At 44.5% G+C, this 17,021-nt stretch overlaps 1 protein-coding gene across 1 annotated transcript; it reads right to left on the minus strand.

Annotated features, from left to right (window-relative positions):
• Positions 1-673: 673 nt before the first annotated feature.
• Positions 674-12,501, minus strand: LOC146209274 (glutathione S-transferase B-like). Its single transcript, XM_084598793.1, has 4 exons — positions 12,345-12,501; positions 5,698-5,911; positions 4,936-5,127; positions 674-3,418 (listed from the first exon to the last, which is right to left on the minus strand). Exons 1-4 carry the CDS (start codon positions 12,440-12,442, stop codon positions 3,227-3,229), a joined length of 696 nt encoding a protein of 231 aa, XP_084454919.1. The 5' UTR covers positions 12,443-12,501; the 3' UTR covers positions 674-3,226.
• Positions 12,502-17,021: the final 4,520 nt, after the last annotated feature.

Here is a 17,021-nt window from a genome sequence, read left to right on the forward strand (position 1 = left end):
ACTCTATTCAGCTGTGATTGGTCAGTTAATACGACGCAGTGAGCAAAACACGCAGCAATGGGAGGGGGCCGAAGGAAGGCTCTGCGGAATGAAACACGCGTTTGGAGGATAATCAAACTGCAGCTTCAGAATTCATTGAACAACCGATGCAGCCACACGCAGTTGTTCAGACATGTCTGAACGGAAAACAAGCCCCTTACAGAAAGCAGCCCTCAAAATTAAATGGGCACCGATGTCGCACCCATCTCGCAAGGTATATTGCGCACTGGTTGCGAAGGCTCCATAGACGGCCATTCGTTCAAAATATGGCGGCTCATAGGCACACTAGCGCCCCGTTAAAAATGGGGGCTAACTAATCTTCGTGACTTTGTATGACATCAGGGCTACGTATAAACTTGACGTGAATAATAGACTGTCCCTTTTCTGGATGCACCATGCTGTATTTTCGAGGTCGCCCTTTGTATGGGCGCCTTTCAGCGCTCGCCAACCTTTGCCATTTTATTGGGCCCGATTTCTTATATTTGAGAGCAGTTAGCAATCAAACCAAGCAATTAGAAGACTGCACAGGAAGAGAACAAACCAGCACCTCTTCTAAAGGGACAGGCTCGGCATACTTGTACAGCATAAGCGCTCACGCAACGTACAATTCGCAATAGAGTTTCGAACAAGAAAAACTAAAAATATTCGTTCTTTATTATATCAAGTCCACAAGCACAGTGAAACGCATACCAGCAAAATCTACAAAAAATCCAGCACTGACCAACATGTGTAAGTTACAAATGCGCACATGTAAGGTAGACTACTCATGCATACGGAAGCTCACGTGTGAAAATTCTGCGTAAAACAAAGCAGTGTGGCACCGACGATATAGATTCCTCGCTGTTCCACAGTGCGTCAGCTCCTGCATGCCGCGGGCTCAATTTTATAAGCGCCAAGCTCTTTGAAAGAAACGAAAAGCGTGCCACAGCGGCACAACAACAGCGACAAATACAATTTCATGATAGTAGTTTTTGATATTAACCAGCCACGAAGGAATGCAGTGGGCAGTCAAATCCACTTTCAAGGGCTCCGGATCAGCAGACATTTGATAGAGTAGCCCGTATGTTAAATACGCTAACCACGACCTTGAATGCAGGCAGGACCACCTAAGGTTACAAGACACGAAGGTGCTGAGTAAGTGCCGGCTGCAGACACTCTGTTATAGAAGGGTTCCATGTATTCCTATGGACGCTAACCCTATTTTTCACCCCCAGTCGGCTGTGGCGCCGCGAGCGCCCCCTTTGCTTGTAAACACGGTGTTAGTCTATAGCAATGACTGAGAAGCAACTTGTATGCAAGTCGAAAACTTCGCAACGTCGCAACCGGCACTATTTTACACAGACGAGCTAACTTCGTACCATTCCAGGGACCATCATACCAGACAGCGCGTGAAGGCAGCGATAAGAAACTGCTTCGTTGCCTCCTTCGCAAGCACCCAGCAAGGCCTGCAAAGTCGCATCAAGGCCGATGCAACATTAAAAAGGAACGCAACAAGAGTTGCAAAATTAGAAAGAAATTGAAGTGTTTTAATAAAGTAGCTTACTACTTTGAGAAAACAAAAACGTAAAACATATTATTCTTGTGTTGGTGAGTAGATTTTTAATTTGCAGTTTTATATCTCATTTATATCAGTGCTCGAGCCACCTTCTCGAACCACTTGAGGCGGCCGCGTAAAAAAACATGGCGAATTCGACGAGGAGTATAGGAGGCTGTTAGCTCACCGCATTTCGGTAGACAGTTTGGTGGGTGACGAAATAAGCTGATACATCTTGCTGTAATTGCAGAAAGCATTGAAAAGACGTCCTAAAGGTACCTTTCAGTTGCGTAACCCTTTACAAGATTAATAGTGAAGACGGAAATTTGCAGCTGCGCAGGAGCCTTAGATGCCCTCCCGTTGGAAAGGCTTTGCCCTCACAGAGAAACGATCTACCCGTGCGGTTGTTGCCCAGCGCAGCAATGGCTGCCTGCCAACACAAGCGGTTAATCTGTACGAGATGAGGCACCTCAGAGCGCACCGCGATGCTTTCTAGGATAGGATAGGATAGGATAGGATAGGATAGGATAGGATAGGATAGGATAGGATAGGATAGGATAGGATAGGATAGGATAGGATAGGATAGGATAGGATAGGATAGGATAGGATAGGATAGGATAGGATAGGATAGGATAGGACAAACTTTATTGCTCTAGTTTTGAGATATTGCCGTCAGACTTCCTTCATCTTCTCTGCGTCGATGGCGTGGCTCCGTCTCACAGGGTTGGCGCCCCTATTCCAGAGCACCACTGAGTTTTGCTGCTCACTGGGCATGGTTATCTGTCTCGGCGGTTCATGAATACAACCTTGGGAGTCATATGGTGCGATGGCTGTACAAGGGACTTCGCGGCGACAAGCAGCTAGAGATCCCCAAGGACTGGCTTAAACGTCGGACCTAAACATCGCCTTCTTTGTCCAGCACAATGCACTCACTGCAATGTTAATGAATTGAATGAATAAAGGCGCTGTGTCTGTCACTCGCGGAATCCCGCTATCATCCGCATGGTAGACAAGAGGTATTATGAACGTTTCACTATCCGGGGCGTGGCGCAGTTGGTAAAGCGCTCAGCTGGCATCTAACGGATGGAGGTTCGATTCCCGGTAGAGGCAAGGTTTATTTATTTCCATCTCCCTCCGAAGTGTGACACCCTATGCCGATAGCTCCTGCTGACAACGATTAGGCATTAAAGGCTTTCGCCTTAGCATACTGCGTTTCAAAACCTGTTTACAGCTCTGCGACAACTGAGAACAATCTGGCCCAACTACAGTGTGGCTCCCACAGCTTTATTGTGCTCCTACCCTATGCCAGACACTTCGAGTCAGGATGGCAACCTATGGTTGCCATCCTGACTCGATTGCGGCGGTGCCTGTACCTTGTCATAATCGGCAACAGATGCTTCGGAACAACTGTTCAGAAGCAGGAACCATTATGAGGTTTTAACCTAAAACACTGAGTCGCACACGAGGCGCAACATTGCAGTCTTTCCATAGCTCGGTATTCGCATGATGAGTTTTCATATATTAATTAAATATGGGGCACACGAAAGCTATTCATAATAAGTTTTCTATAATGCTTTAAAACTAGTTTATTTAAATGAACGCGCTTTTCATTTGGCTGGTAGCAAACGCTATGGTTTTGTTGACTCAGATCCATCAGCAGTCATCCGCAGGCGGCTTGTTCTGGGCCGCCAATGCCTTAGCGAAGGGGCTCCAGAAGGGCCAGGCCTTGAACCGGTCTGAGGCGAGGTATTCCTTGAGTCCCGGAAGTGAAGCTACGCGCTTGCAGTACTCGACGAGGACAGGATAGCCCTCGCGGAAGGTAGTTGGGCCAAGCGTCTTAATCACCTGCAAGAAAAAGACGCCACAGTATGTACGCGTCACACAGAGCCAGGCAGCTGTTTTTGTTGTAGAGCCTGTATCTACAAGCGACATATTTATAAAATTAAGCAAATGACCTGAACTAATTAGTTGCACAAAATGCTTGTGGTGCACAAGATGGCTGGCAACGATATGCAAACAGTTTCCCATTGCTACCTTATTTTATTTTTCAGCCTTTGGTCTCAACTTAACTGAGACACCCAGTATATATACTGTACTGATGGATCTCCATGGGGCGGCAGTTTCTTCGAACTTTTTATCAAAACTCTGGTGCAACCGTTCGTCTCATAACATTTTGGGTGGGGTAATGCAATTTCCAAATAAATGTAAAAAGAGGGCCATATACCGTCCGCTCTGTTCGGCACAGGAGTGCCTAAGGGCTCGCTTAATAACGCAGTTTTTTGCAACTTCTGTTCAAACAGTGCCAACCGCCGAGCTACCGAATTGAATCGAAGGCCGGTGCCTTGCGACGAATTGATGCAGCGAGGACAACAAGGAAATTGTGACTCGTGCCACCCAAAGTGACGCCTTAAATCTAACATTAGGACTCAAGTTTGGCAAAAAACAAAGAAAGCAGTTGGGCTAGCAATGACATTGCAACTAGCGTGGAAAACGACTACGTAGAGAAAAGGCAGCCGACGGGACAGCACTCTAGAGAACATAAGGAGCACATGGGGCACACAAGCCTCCAATCTCCAACGGAAGTAGCGCGAAGGTTAAAATTCTGGCATGGCACGTAATGATGGCTATCAAATTCGTGTATAGGCTGCTTCCGGCTCGCGAAGAAGGAAATCAGGAAGGACAGAGTCCAAAGTACTGGAAATGAGTATGATCAAAGGAGGAGGTTGGGCTAGTTGGCGCGTTTTAGCAAATGACTACAACATAGCAACTCAGGCCGTCATTGCACCCACCACCTCTTCGGTGGTGGACGACGGCTGTTCTTTCGGCGCGCGTCTTTCTCTCCCTCTTCCTTTTCTTTCTTCTCTATCTTCTCTTCTGTCTGCGCGAGGCAGCGGAGGTGGCTCAGCTACAGAGCCAGTAGCTGGCCCGTGCATTTTCTTTTCCTTCTTCCTATGCAGCCACAACAACAACAGTTGAAAAGGACTAGGAAGAGACGGCAACCGACCTGACAGAACGGTCAAAGAAGAATAATAGGTCGCTAGACAGCATTCCCTTTGCTGAACCCCTTCCCAGGAGCTAAGTCCCACATAAGGGCGCGCTCTACGCCTAGCGTGCTGTCTTATCGTCTACATTCTGCCACCGTCCCTTGCCTTTTTGTTTGTACCAAAGGGAGGTTGTATTTTCAAGGTTCTAGTTAGGACAATAAAAATTTCCCTTTTTAACCTTGCTTGCAGTAGTTAACCTGAAGCCTAATTCTTCATGGCACAAAATTGCTTCCATTTCCAAGTATCATTTCGGCAGGAAACCTGTGCATGTTACACTCACAGGTAACCGCTATGACAGCGTTGTAAGCGGGCAAATACCTGTAGAGTCTCATAGAGATGGAAGTCCACGTAAGTGACGCTCTTTCCAGCTCCAAATGGCCCGTACTTTTTCAGGTACGCTTCTAATTGCATAAGCTTGTCAGCAATGTCAACCAGGAACTGGCACCGCTTCTCCTCCGTGTATGCGGGGTCGTAACACAAGCGCACGGACGCCCGGATAACATCGGCAGACTGCGAAGACGGCGAGGTAACGATGAAAACAAGCACAATTAAAATGCGAAAAGTTTTGTTGCACTATTACACGATTAACACTGACTCCATCTTTAATTTACCTTCCTATTTTGTAGGAGTTCGGGTAACTACAATATACTTATATTCATCTGCTTCATAGATAGCTATAGTGAAGAATGGGCGGTTCTGAAAACAGTGATTTTACGAGTGTATATTCCTACAATATGCCTACAGCATCCACTGTACAGATATGAAACTGCTTTTTTTTTTTGAGATAGATCAAACCTCTCTTCTTGCACAGAGATGAGAACTATTCTCCTCCTAAGTACGCCCCATAGGCGGGCGTTAACACAAAGCATGGACTCCAGGCTGAAAACATAGGTGTTATTCGGGCGCAATCACAAAGCTGTGCTTCCAGGAGGCATAGCCCATTCATAACGTTAGCACGAACGCAAACCATTCTTGCTGTAAGGAGATATTTCTGTGACACAGACACTGAAAGTCCACTCTAAGCGCCGAGGTGGTTTTATATAGTGGTATTCTAGATCATATCTGGAAGGCGTGCTTTACCTGGTGCTCCAGTTGGTCGACCCTTCGCAGGGTCTCTTCGTCCTTTGGGACCAGCCCATGCTTTCGGCCCAGGTAGCGCAGGATGGCGTGACTCTGCGTCATCCGCACATCGCCATCGATTAGGTATGGCAAGTTGGGGAAGTCCAGGTCCAGCTCATACTTCACCGCCAGCCATTCGTCACGGCTGGGTTCCGGACCATCGCCGAAGCCGTACCTGGGTAAAGACACGAACACTAAACGCATGCGGCAAATTGCAAACAGTAGTGGTGGCTAATGGCAAGGCATCTTGATGGTGATTTGCAAAGAGGTTACAGATTCGAAAAAATTTGTGCCAGATGGTTTGCAGCAAACACTTCCGGTGCCAGACTACACTCTTTCATTTTGCCTTAATTCACGCCAGTGTTGTGGCGTTAATGGTGATTTTAAGCAAAATAGCTTCTTCCTAAACAGTAATTTCGACATTAACGCCAATGGTGCCGGCAAGGCTTTAAAGAAAAAGGCGTAGGTAAGAAACCCAGAAGCGCTGTATGTCATTTCGTAGCCGTTAGCACCTGCCATAAATCAATATATACATATAACACATATTAATATATATATACACGCACACAAGTACCATTCCCTCGGCTGCATAGAAAGCCCCCACGCTTTAGAAGCACCACCCAAAACTGAATCGCCCAGGGAAGCACGAGAAAAAAGAGCGCTTTTTCCGCACCAAACCTAAACTGCCTCATTAAAATCGTAGAAAGCTCAATGCCGTGTCACACAGTTTCACTATTTCCTCTTGAAGATTACGAGGTGCAGTTCGCAATGGCTCCTTTTCTTTGGACCAAGCGCTGGACCAAATAATGTACCGTAATGATCACAATACTGTGGGACGTGGAACTGCGAGGTAAGGCTGCGTTCCGTGCAATCTAAAAGAACGTATCCGCCCACTCGGCTATCATAGCAGCCTTCTACCTTTACCCTATTTCGCGCAGATAGATGCTGGCATTAGGTGACTACTTAGATAGATTGCGCACAGAGGCAAAGTAAAGTAAGCGTCTACTCCCGTCCCTGGCAGTTTCGGTGCAGTTTAGCGGGGCATTAGCAATGAATTTAACTTTTGTCCCCTTTTTCGTGCCAGTTTTTAATGCGAAAGCATTACTTCACTATGTTCACAGAATTCTGTCCGCAGACCGCGTCCGCACATCGCTTCCGCACAACGTGTCCGCAAAATCCTGTCCGCAGCAGTTGTGAGTAATCGAGAAGTCGCAGAGGTTAATGAGTAGTGTCAATCGATAGAAGGTCACGTAATGTTGGTAATGTTGTGTCAGAAAAATAATTAGACCAATGAGTTTTCTAGGCAATTATTTAGAGACAAAAAATGTTAAAGTAAAGGCGGAAACGGTCTCATTAGCCAAGGGCTTGGCGCCACATTTGAATGTATCAAGTACTAAAATAGTTAATAAGGTCAGTCAATCAGGATTTCTTCAAGATGTATCAAATACTAAATAGTAAATAAATCAGTCAGTTAAGGTTACGTCAAGAATGTGACGACACGCAACCTGAAGTCGAGCCAAAAAAAGGGCATAGAAAGGGATTGGCGCGCAATTTGAAAGTACCAAGGACTAAAATAGATAATTAAGTCAGTCAATTACGTTGACGTCAAAGAAGTCTCGTCACGCAACCGCAAGTAGAGCCGAAAAAGAGCATAGGAAGGGATTGGCGTGCCATTTGAAAGTACCAGACTAAAATGGGTAAACAAGTGAAATGATGTGATGTCAAGGATGTGACGTCGCGCAACTGGAAGTAGAGCCGAAAAATAGTATAAGAAGAGATTGTCACGCCATTTGAAAGAACTAAAACCTAAAATGGAAAAACAAGTGAATTGATGTGACGTAGAGGATGTGACGTCACGCAACCGGACGCAGAGCCGAAGAAGGGCGTAGGAAGGGACTGGCGCGCAGTTTGAAAGTACCAAAGACTAAAATGGGTAAACAAAAAGTGAATTAAGCAACTCGAAGCAATCAGAGGCAACCAACAGCAGCATCATTGCTTTTGTATTTCTTCAATGCAGATTCTGCAGTGCTCTTGACAAGACAGATGAAATACATACGTCCCCTATTTGATTCCCCCATGACTGAAAGCCGCATTTAACAGGAAGCATGCATATTGCTTTTTCGATTGAGCTCAGCCTCGACGTATATCATGCTTCCGTTTATACCAAACCACCCGCAGTCGGTGAGTGCCGGCTGTTACGTCAATGCCAACGTCACGAGCGTACCTGAATAACCTGTTGCCAAGTCATATGTTTGCCGTCCCGTTCACAGGTAAAATAATTCGCACATTCTCTGTTTCGTCGTTTCCCTGGGTACTCCAACGGTCTGTGTGATCAAAGCTGTTTACTATAACAGCCTCTGGAGTCTTGCTACCATATAGTCAACTGACAGCGAAATCAGGGCTACGCCTGTCAAGAGCGCATGAGCAAGCCGAATGCGAAAACTGCATAACTGCACACCCTTTTCCTTGTGTGAAACTCGCCGCTCCATGAAATGCAGTACGCGATCTCCCACGGCGATCACAATGGATGGCTGGCACTGACGCTGATCGCAAGGTGCCTCGGTGCGTAAGTTATGCACGCGGCACCTGATGCTGATTCATATCTATGGATGGGTAGTGTAAGATAGAAGCGAAATTACAGAGTTGCCTGCGAGGAGCGAGAAAGCGGCCATTTGCCGTTAGATGACGTCGAGAAACGCAGGTCTGCCACGCAATAAACCAACGCTGTGGCTGCTACCAAGCAATGAGTGAGTGGTGGACCACTGAGACCGCTGTGCGCCGAGCATGACGCTAGAGTCGTAACAGTAACACAGCACTAAATGATTGTTGTTCTTTTTTTACTTTCATTGTATGTTTTTTTTTTCCTCTTGTGGTTCTCCTTTTTTCTTTGTTGTCATATTTACTTATTCGGGCCAGGTCATACCGTCCACTCGTTGTAAAAGGGCCGGCCACCAAAACATCATCATCATCATCATCATCTACGCACTCTCATGTCCTGCAATATTCTGATTGCAGCGCCGTATGAATTGCAACCAGTGGACGTCCCGTTTCCACCCTGCTTTCTGAGCTCCTAATGCAGTCGATTTCGTTTTTGGCTCAGAATTAGGGCGCAGTATTTTTTCGCATTGCCCTACTTCAGAAAATGCGTTCTTGCTTTTCGTTTCAGAAATTCGTGTCATCTCTTGTCCAACACTTCAAGCCACCAGCTGGCACTTACCAAACAATGGGATAATTCACAGGCTAATTGTTAGATTAGGTTAACTTCCCATGTGTGGATTAGTTTTTACAGTAACATTGTCAGCCAAGGGGGAGTGTCCCCTGGCAACGGCCCAACACTTCAACGTCATTGAAAATTTGTTTAGTAAAACTAGATGGTAGCTATCCGGCTAAGTGATCTAGTGCTCTTCGTACAAGAACATCATCTCTGACAATAAACATTAAGAGTGGCTAATATGCAAGACGGCAGTCTGTGGCAGCTAAAATATTAGCATGACTACCGTACGCTGCTTCACGATTTCGCTTTTCTAATTGCGTGAGAGGTAAGACATCTTGATAGTCATGCTAATATGAAGGCTATCTGTTTCTTTCGGAACAGTGAATGAGCAAAATTTTATTTGTGGCTCCTGCTTTACAAATATGCAAAAATGTTTGACATATGAGTGAAGTCACTCTCCTTGAATACTAGTACTAAACAACCTTCACTACCTTGCGCAAAGGTAACCGCATTGAAGTGCAGTGAGCTCAAGTGATCTCGCAGATACTAATTGGTAGCTTGCACTGCTGCATAATAAGCAATTAGTTGCAGGAGATGCGAACGTTTAGTGAGTGCACATGGGGAGCACCTAAAACCCTTGTAATTCCACTCAATAAGTTTGTTTTCGCAGCCATCTTCGAAAGAAGGGAGCGAATGACAACCAGCAACTGTTCAGGCCTTCAGTGCGGTTATCTCTGCGATAGCGGAATGTGTAGAGGGGCCTCACTGAGCAGAAGCATATCAGCTGATAGGTCGCAAATAAGGTGACCGACCGAAATCGCTGGGTCCTATTGTCACCTGAGAGATACGTGGCCCGTCTTTGCGCTGCAGCCTTAATAGACTAGCTTCTTGATCACAGAAACTGGTCCGAACAGGCTCGTACACTTGGCGCGATGTGGCAGTAAACCGATATCCCTATCGCAGCGAGGAGGGAGGTACGGGATCGGTGTCTCAGGTGCACGCAATGCTCAGAAATATGATCGCTACGCCGTGTCACCTCACCGCTGTCCTTCGGCGCTTTCATTCGAACACGCCGGGCAGGATCTTCATACGGAATGAACGACGACACAGGATATGTTGAATTTTTTTTTTTTCCGTGTAGCAGCGGCGCCTGCACGCGTGGCTCGTTATTACATGCACGAAATGACAGCCCTAGAAGGGCAGTGAAAGATGTCTGGCCCTGTTTTCCTTGAGTCAAAGCTGTATGTGTCCGTCTTGGTTTTGTGTCAAATAGTTGGCTGACAAAAAGAAGAAACTTTTAGGGAAAACAATGTTGTATACCAATTTCACTACCAGAAGTGTATGCATACTGGAAAACACTAAAAGTTTTCAAATTTATTTCTGTTAATGAAAGCCTTAAAAGTGTGCGTGCCATTGTTCGCACTGCTCTAAATAACGACAGATGAGCAGCCCAGGACTAGGTAAGAGTAAGCGGGAACGGGAATACGGAGGGCGAGAGTGTTATGAAGGCAACAGAATACAATGGTATCCCTGCGTAAATTAGTAGCAGTATAATATATCTAAAGCACAAACACAACAGTTTTCGAAATTATCTCAGTGCATTATCCTGTTGGTATTTTGCACACCATGCAAACATTTCATGGTTTTCCTTTTTGCGCCGACTCTAAAAGATATACGATGCAGCTATGCAAACCATAGCTTGCTCCCTTTTCATGCTGGCATAACTTGAAAACACTGAGGGTCCAGGTTCTACTCCCCATTATTTGCATGGACCGGCCGACTGGGTTTCTGCATGAATCAAAACTTCCACTCGACTCTGTCATGTACTTGTAAATAAGGCTGAGGTACATGGCATACTTAAATATATTTTCGTGATTTTCCTTGAATACTAAGGTTTGCTTCCACTCTGCCGGCCACCGACTACAACTAATACGGCATACAGGGACAGCGCGAGATGTTCCACCTCGTAATCTTCATTAACATTAAAGGCATGAAGAAATCGCATCAGAAATATAAAAACGCGCCGACATGCGAAATCTTGGATATCAGCAGTTCTACATTGTGGGTGGGCGTTTTACGACAACATTTCTGACATCTTACCAAGTCCTCGCGTTTCCAATAATGCTGCTAGGAGTCAAGGCCGTCTCAACACGAAGCTGTGTCGTGCCTACACATCGTCGACAGGTATACCTCCGCTTGCGGGACGATAAGCGCTAGAGACTAGGTCGGCATCCGCAGTTTTATTGTTGGAAAGCTGAACAATAGAGCTCCGGCGCGACGATCCGACGCAAGCAGATGTAGAAAAATTATGGCGTAGTGTCTTCAATACATATATATATATAACTTCAATGCATAGCTTTTATTGACTGCGAGAAACGTTTGGCTTGTTCAAAACCTCCGCACTCGAGCACGCATTGCGAGATCAGGCTGTACTTGAGCTATAGGGAAATGTACTAGAAAATATCTATGGTTACTGCACAGCAAACCTAGCTCTGCATTAAGAAAGCGATGAGGCTTCAATTAAGAAAGGCGTTCGGCGGGGAGATACGATCTCCTAAGTGCTAATTACAGCTTGCTTAGAGTGTGTATTCAAAGGCATAAAATAGGAGCAGTTAAGCATCAGCGTCGATGCAGAACATTTCAATAATCCGCGATTTGCTGATGAAATTGCCTTATTATGTAACTCAGGGGACCAATAGCAAGTATTGATTATATATCTAGACAGGGGAAGCAGTATGGTGGGCCTAAACATTAATATGCAGAAGACTAAGGTAATTGTGAACAGTTGGGCAAAAGAACAGCAGTTTAGGTAACGAACTGCTGGAAGTGACAGGAGAATATGTCTGCTTGGGACAGGTAGTCACTGCAGATCCGGACCACGAAAGGGAAATAACTAGGAGAATAATATTGGGATGGAGCGCATTTGGAAGGTACTCAAAGATTTAATACTAGCAGTTTACCCGTATTACTCAAGAGGAAACTGTAACAGCTGCATTTTACCGGTATTAGCCTATGGGGCTGGAACGTGGAGGTTAACGAAAAGGGTTCTACTTAAGTTGAGGATAACGCAGAGGGTTATGGAACGAAAAATGGTAAGTGTAACGTTAAGAGGTAGGAAACGTGCACAGTTGGTAACAGAAATAACTGAAGTTACTGACGTTCTAGTTGACATTAACAAGAAGAAAAGGGCATGTGTATTGGCAGGACATGTAGAGCGAAGAGAGGACAACCGATGGTCTCTAAGAGTAATCAAAGGGAAGCTAAGCGTAGCAGGGGGCGGCAGAACATTAGGTGGGAGAATGCGGTTAATATGCTCGCGGTGCCTCTAAGACTCAGCTGACAAGAAACTGATGCACGGAATGCATGTAAGAGCGAAGCGAGCAAGCAAGCGCACCTCTTGTCTTCGAAGGGGACGCCGACGTGGGCCAAGAGGTAGCGGATGGGTTCTGCCAAGCCGCGGATGTCCCAGTAGCCGAGCACCAAGGGCGCCATCCTCGCAGTAGTCTCCTCCAAAGCGAAATGTTGGTCAAACTTTCCCCAGCGGCGGAGAGTCAATGCGGATCAGCAGCAAGGAAGTGACGTGCCATTGACGACCCGTACCGCTGCGACGCGCGCTGTCTAGCGTCGCGTATCTTTCGAGCGGAAGCGACGGACGACACTCGGCTCAAGAGATAAGCAATCGAAGCTTATCATCAGAGAGATAAGCTAATGACAAAGGCTTCGATGATGCAGGAAGAAGAATTAAAAAAAATACCAAATAAGCCAAAGCTGTGTCCGCCAACACTCATAATTGCACATGAAATTTTAGCTGCTTTTTTTTGATAAAAAAAAAAGGCAGCAAATGTATCCACGACACTTCACTAGTAATGCGCAGAAATAAAATATATTGGGCCATTTTAGTGCCATGTAAGTATTGTGTGGAACCTCTGCTTTGCTTTATGTTTATGTGTGTGTGGCTCGTGCCTACTTCTGGTCTCTATGTGTGACTGTACTTTTGCTGCATTTGTTTGGCTGTTTCTTTCTGTGGACACTGCTTTGGCTGAGATATTTGGTATCTTTCTATTTTCAAAAAGGTAAAAATGTCATTGTTGATTACCCGTGCGAACAGGTGATACAAAGGTTTTCTACATTGCAGTACGTCATATATGTGCTTGGTAGTGTGCGCTTTTTTTAATTATCTCTGTGTTTTCGCAATTGCGCTGCTGTTTCTCTGTATAGTCACTTTCGGCAGAGCATAGCAGGACGATGAGAGGGCACTGAGGAATATACAGGGCAAACAAGCGCTGAACCAGACTATTAAAAGAAAGAAATTATATATTTCTTTCTTTTAATAGTCCGGTTCAGGGCATGTAAAGGCTACAAATAAAACCAAAGTTAAAATCAGGTAAACGCAGAGATGAAAAGAACCGCCTTGCGTGAAAAGAAAACAGGTTGTGCTCACGCATTCATCTTTGAGGTTTGAGATCGTGGTGGCTTCCACTATTTCATGTGTGAGCTTTTGTTTTGGCACTTTTTCAGAATGGTCGTTTGTTCAAAAACAAGGAAACATTTTTCATTTCTGTCACATTTGCAGCTGTTCACTGCATATTTTTTATATCACTGCTGCACTGTATTAGTCTTTTATTGGCAGATACGACAATGAGAAACACTGGTTGTACTATATGACACAAGAATCCCGTTATAGCATGCACAGAAATCGTCATATACGTCACTCCACTATCTACTGGTAAAGCATACATTGGAGAAATCGGCCGATCTATCAATAAATAACTAATTTATAGAGAGCAACAATAGTATTAAAGGTTCTTTGTCTAGAAACTTGCCAGTGGACTGTCACAAATCAGACAGCAAAAGAAAATTTTCCCAGGTTTTTGAATAAACGCCATTATGAGCAAAGGCCATAATAAGCTCACACTCAAAATAGCGGAAGCAGCCATGATCGTGAAGCTCAAAGATGAATGCGCCAGCGCAGCCTGTTTACCTCTCAAGCACAGGAATTTTATCTGATTTTATCCTTGATTTCATTTGCACCCTTTACATGCCCTCATTTTATATACCTTTTTTAAGTCTGGTTCAACGGTTTTTGTACTGTGTGTTTCTCTATGCTCTGTCCTCGTCCTGCTATATGCTGCTGAAACTGATTGAAGACCAACTAGCCTGACAGCTTATCCTCTATGTATCATGCACCAACGAGTCCCACAATCTGCTATTCATCAATAAACCTTTCATAACGAGTAATTCTTACAAAGGCCATATTTTACTGCATAATGACATCTGCTAGTATGCTGCATGTGTGTGTTGCCTAAGTTGCTGTGTCACACTTCATTCATTGGCCATGTGCTGTGGAGGTGACACCTGTGCTAGCGACAGCATAGTACCTGTGTTAGCGGCGCAGCGTAGTTAAGTTTGCCTTCCCCTAATAATCAACACTTTGTTTTACTTTCTGCAGTATGCAATCAGGGGAATGTCCAGCTATAGTGCAGTGTACTTGTACCTACTGCCAGGGCACTCAGTTACAGATAACTTGCAGCTGTGTGGCAAGAAATGAACTGAATCTGTCACTTATTATTAGGCCCTCAACGTGGTCACATCTCCAGCGTCTGTGTTGCAAAATGCAGACTTTTTACACTAACTTGTATGTGTTTGCAGTGTGTTTGGAAACAAATATATTTTGTTTCGTCTTGCCGCGGCGGTGCAGTTGTTAGGACGCTTGACTGCAGTACCTAAGAATGCCAGATCGAGTTCTGATATGGAGTTTGCTATTCTGTGGAGGCAAAAAGTGAGGTGCCCGTGTGTTGTGCGATGTCAGTGTATGTTACAAAACTTCAGGAGGTCGAAATTTCCAGAGACTGCCAACATAGCGTCTCCCACACCCCGAGTTGCATTGGATGTTAAACCCCATAAACCAAACCAAACCAAACTTATATTGCACTTTAAGAAATAATCTTCTGTTACTTTTGAGTTATGAATTGCGGAAAATATATATGCTTGCTCTTCCAGCTACATATGCTAAACTTTATGAGTTTGTAGCTTTAGATCCTACTGCAGCATGTGGCCCTTTTTTTTTCTGTATAATAATCAAGTTTCAGCCTAAGGTAAATATTATCGCTTCCATATTGATCAAAACTACGAAATAGAAAGTATAAATACTCCCTTATTATTTCCTTCGTTTTAGTGACTGCTGGCTTTCTTTGTATCTGTAGCTTCGTACTAATCTTTCTAACAGCCATTGATAAAATACGTGCGATAGAGGATGATACACACCTTGCACACCTGCCTGTCCCCTCTGGACACATGAACAGTGTGCAGTGTGAAGTATTCTTTTATGTTCCAATAATTCCTATACTCCATCTCGAAGCCGTTGGGAGCACTGCCAAGGGCAGGGGAACTCGGCCCAACCCTGGCACCTCTCACCTGTTTGCACTATAACAGATATGTGTGCCCCTACTTTTGATCCCACTAATTGGGAGAGGGGGAGATGGGGAGGCATTCGGAGCACAATTTTCTGGTTTAGTGTATGAGATCCTAAGTGGCTCAGATCACCCTTGCTTTCACAGAGCTGCAGACAGCTTCCGAAAGGGAGTATCAATTTCTGAATGAAACATTTTGCTTAATACCCACTAAAGACTAAAAACTGCGATTTAGAAATACTCCTGACTGGAAATTATATGTTAGCTGTTTTTTTTTTGTGCCTTTAGAAGAGTTTTATTTATTTCATACTGCAGTGTCATATAATATAAAGGAGGTACACACACAACAGAATCTGCACTCTTGCCTTATAAGCCCTGTGGTGATAGGCTATAATTTAAGGCAGGCCTGGATTTTTATCCTGCTTTTTTAAGTACGTTTATTATTAGCAAATAGCTTTTCACATGCATTGCCTCTCCGTTTAGGCATACATGCTTGTTTGCCTATTTTTACAATCGTGATAGCAAATTGGTAAACAGGAGTGATCTGTTATATTTTCTCACACAACCAATAAGAAAAATTTGCCTCTTCATTATTCTTTGCCTTCTTTGAACAAACATCTATAATCAGTACTTGACCCTGCACCATACTAGTTTACTAGCTTGCTTGATTTTATTTTATGTACTATATGTACATTCCAAACGCTTATGTACCGGATGATGCCATGAGCTTTCATTGATATGTGGCATGAAAATTAGAGAAATAGTGGGTTCCATCTTACAGTAATATTTTCATCCCTGTCTCTTGAAGAATGGCTTAACCTTTTATTCATGTTTTTTCCCATAGAAATTTACATGCCATCTCGAACCAACAGTTCAGTTCAGCAGTGAGAACATTGCCTGCACGCAGTAACCATCCCCACTGCGCGGAGCTTGGGCTGGTACTTGTACTATCTTCAAGACTGAAAAGAGCCTTTAATATGCCATGAATAAAATGATTTCAATCTACTTTGCAGTCACCACCTTCATAACGGTATGCATCTGACATGGTTTGGTGTGTCCAAATCGGAGCATCTTATGGGCTTTTATACAAGCCTATGGTCCCAGCCCGGATTATTAGACTGCGGGCATCATGCCTTGATTCTTTTACATACGCATAGTGACATGTATGTAAAATTAGAGCACTTTGGTGGCTTATAATGAGCTCATAGTTTATTACTGGATATTATTGGCTGTGATCATCGAAGCCTGCTTCTATAGTGAACAGAAAGCTTCATATGCATATGCCCTATGTAGAAATCCGACACGGATGTCCACGGGTGATTAGTTTCATTTGAACATCTATCGGACGTTCATGAGAGATCCATCGGAGGTCGGCGGATCTCACAAGGACGTCCGTATGTCCGAGAATAAACGTACATTAGTTTATTTTGAAATCAGGAAAGCTAAAAAGAAGCATGATAAAAAATGAAACTTATGCTGGTCTGCTTGCTTCTCTACATGTATTTGGGAGAGATGGAGCTGAAATTAGACAAAACTGTAAGAGCTAGAAGTGTAATTGGCATATAGATTCCACTACCTAGAAATAATATAGAGCTACTTCATCATTAATCATATAGTGCTACTTAAGCAAACCTCACCCCTGAGCGTGTTTCGGAATCAGG

The sequence above is a fragment of the Amblyomma maculatum genome, chromosome 1 (assembly GCF_055883805.1).
Source record: "Amblyomma maculatum isolate TAMU_Amacu chromosome 1, ASM5588380v1, whole genome shotgun sequence".
NCBI classification, from domain to species: Eukaryota; Metazoa; Arthropoda; class Arachnida; order Ixodida; family Ixodidae; genus Amblyomma; species Amblyomma maculatum.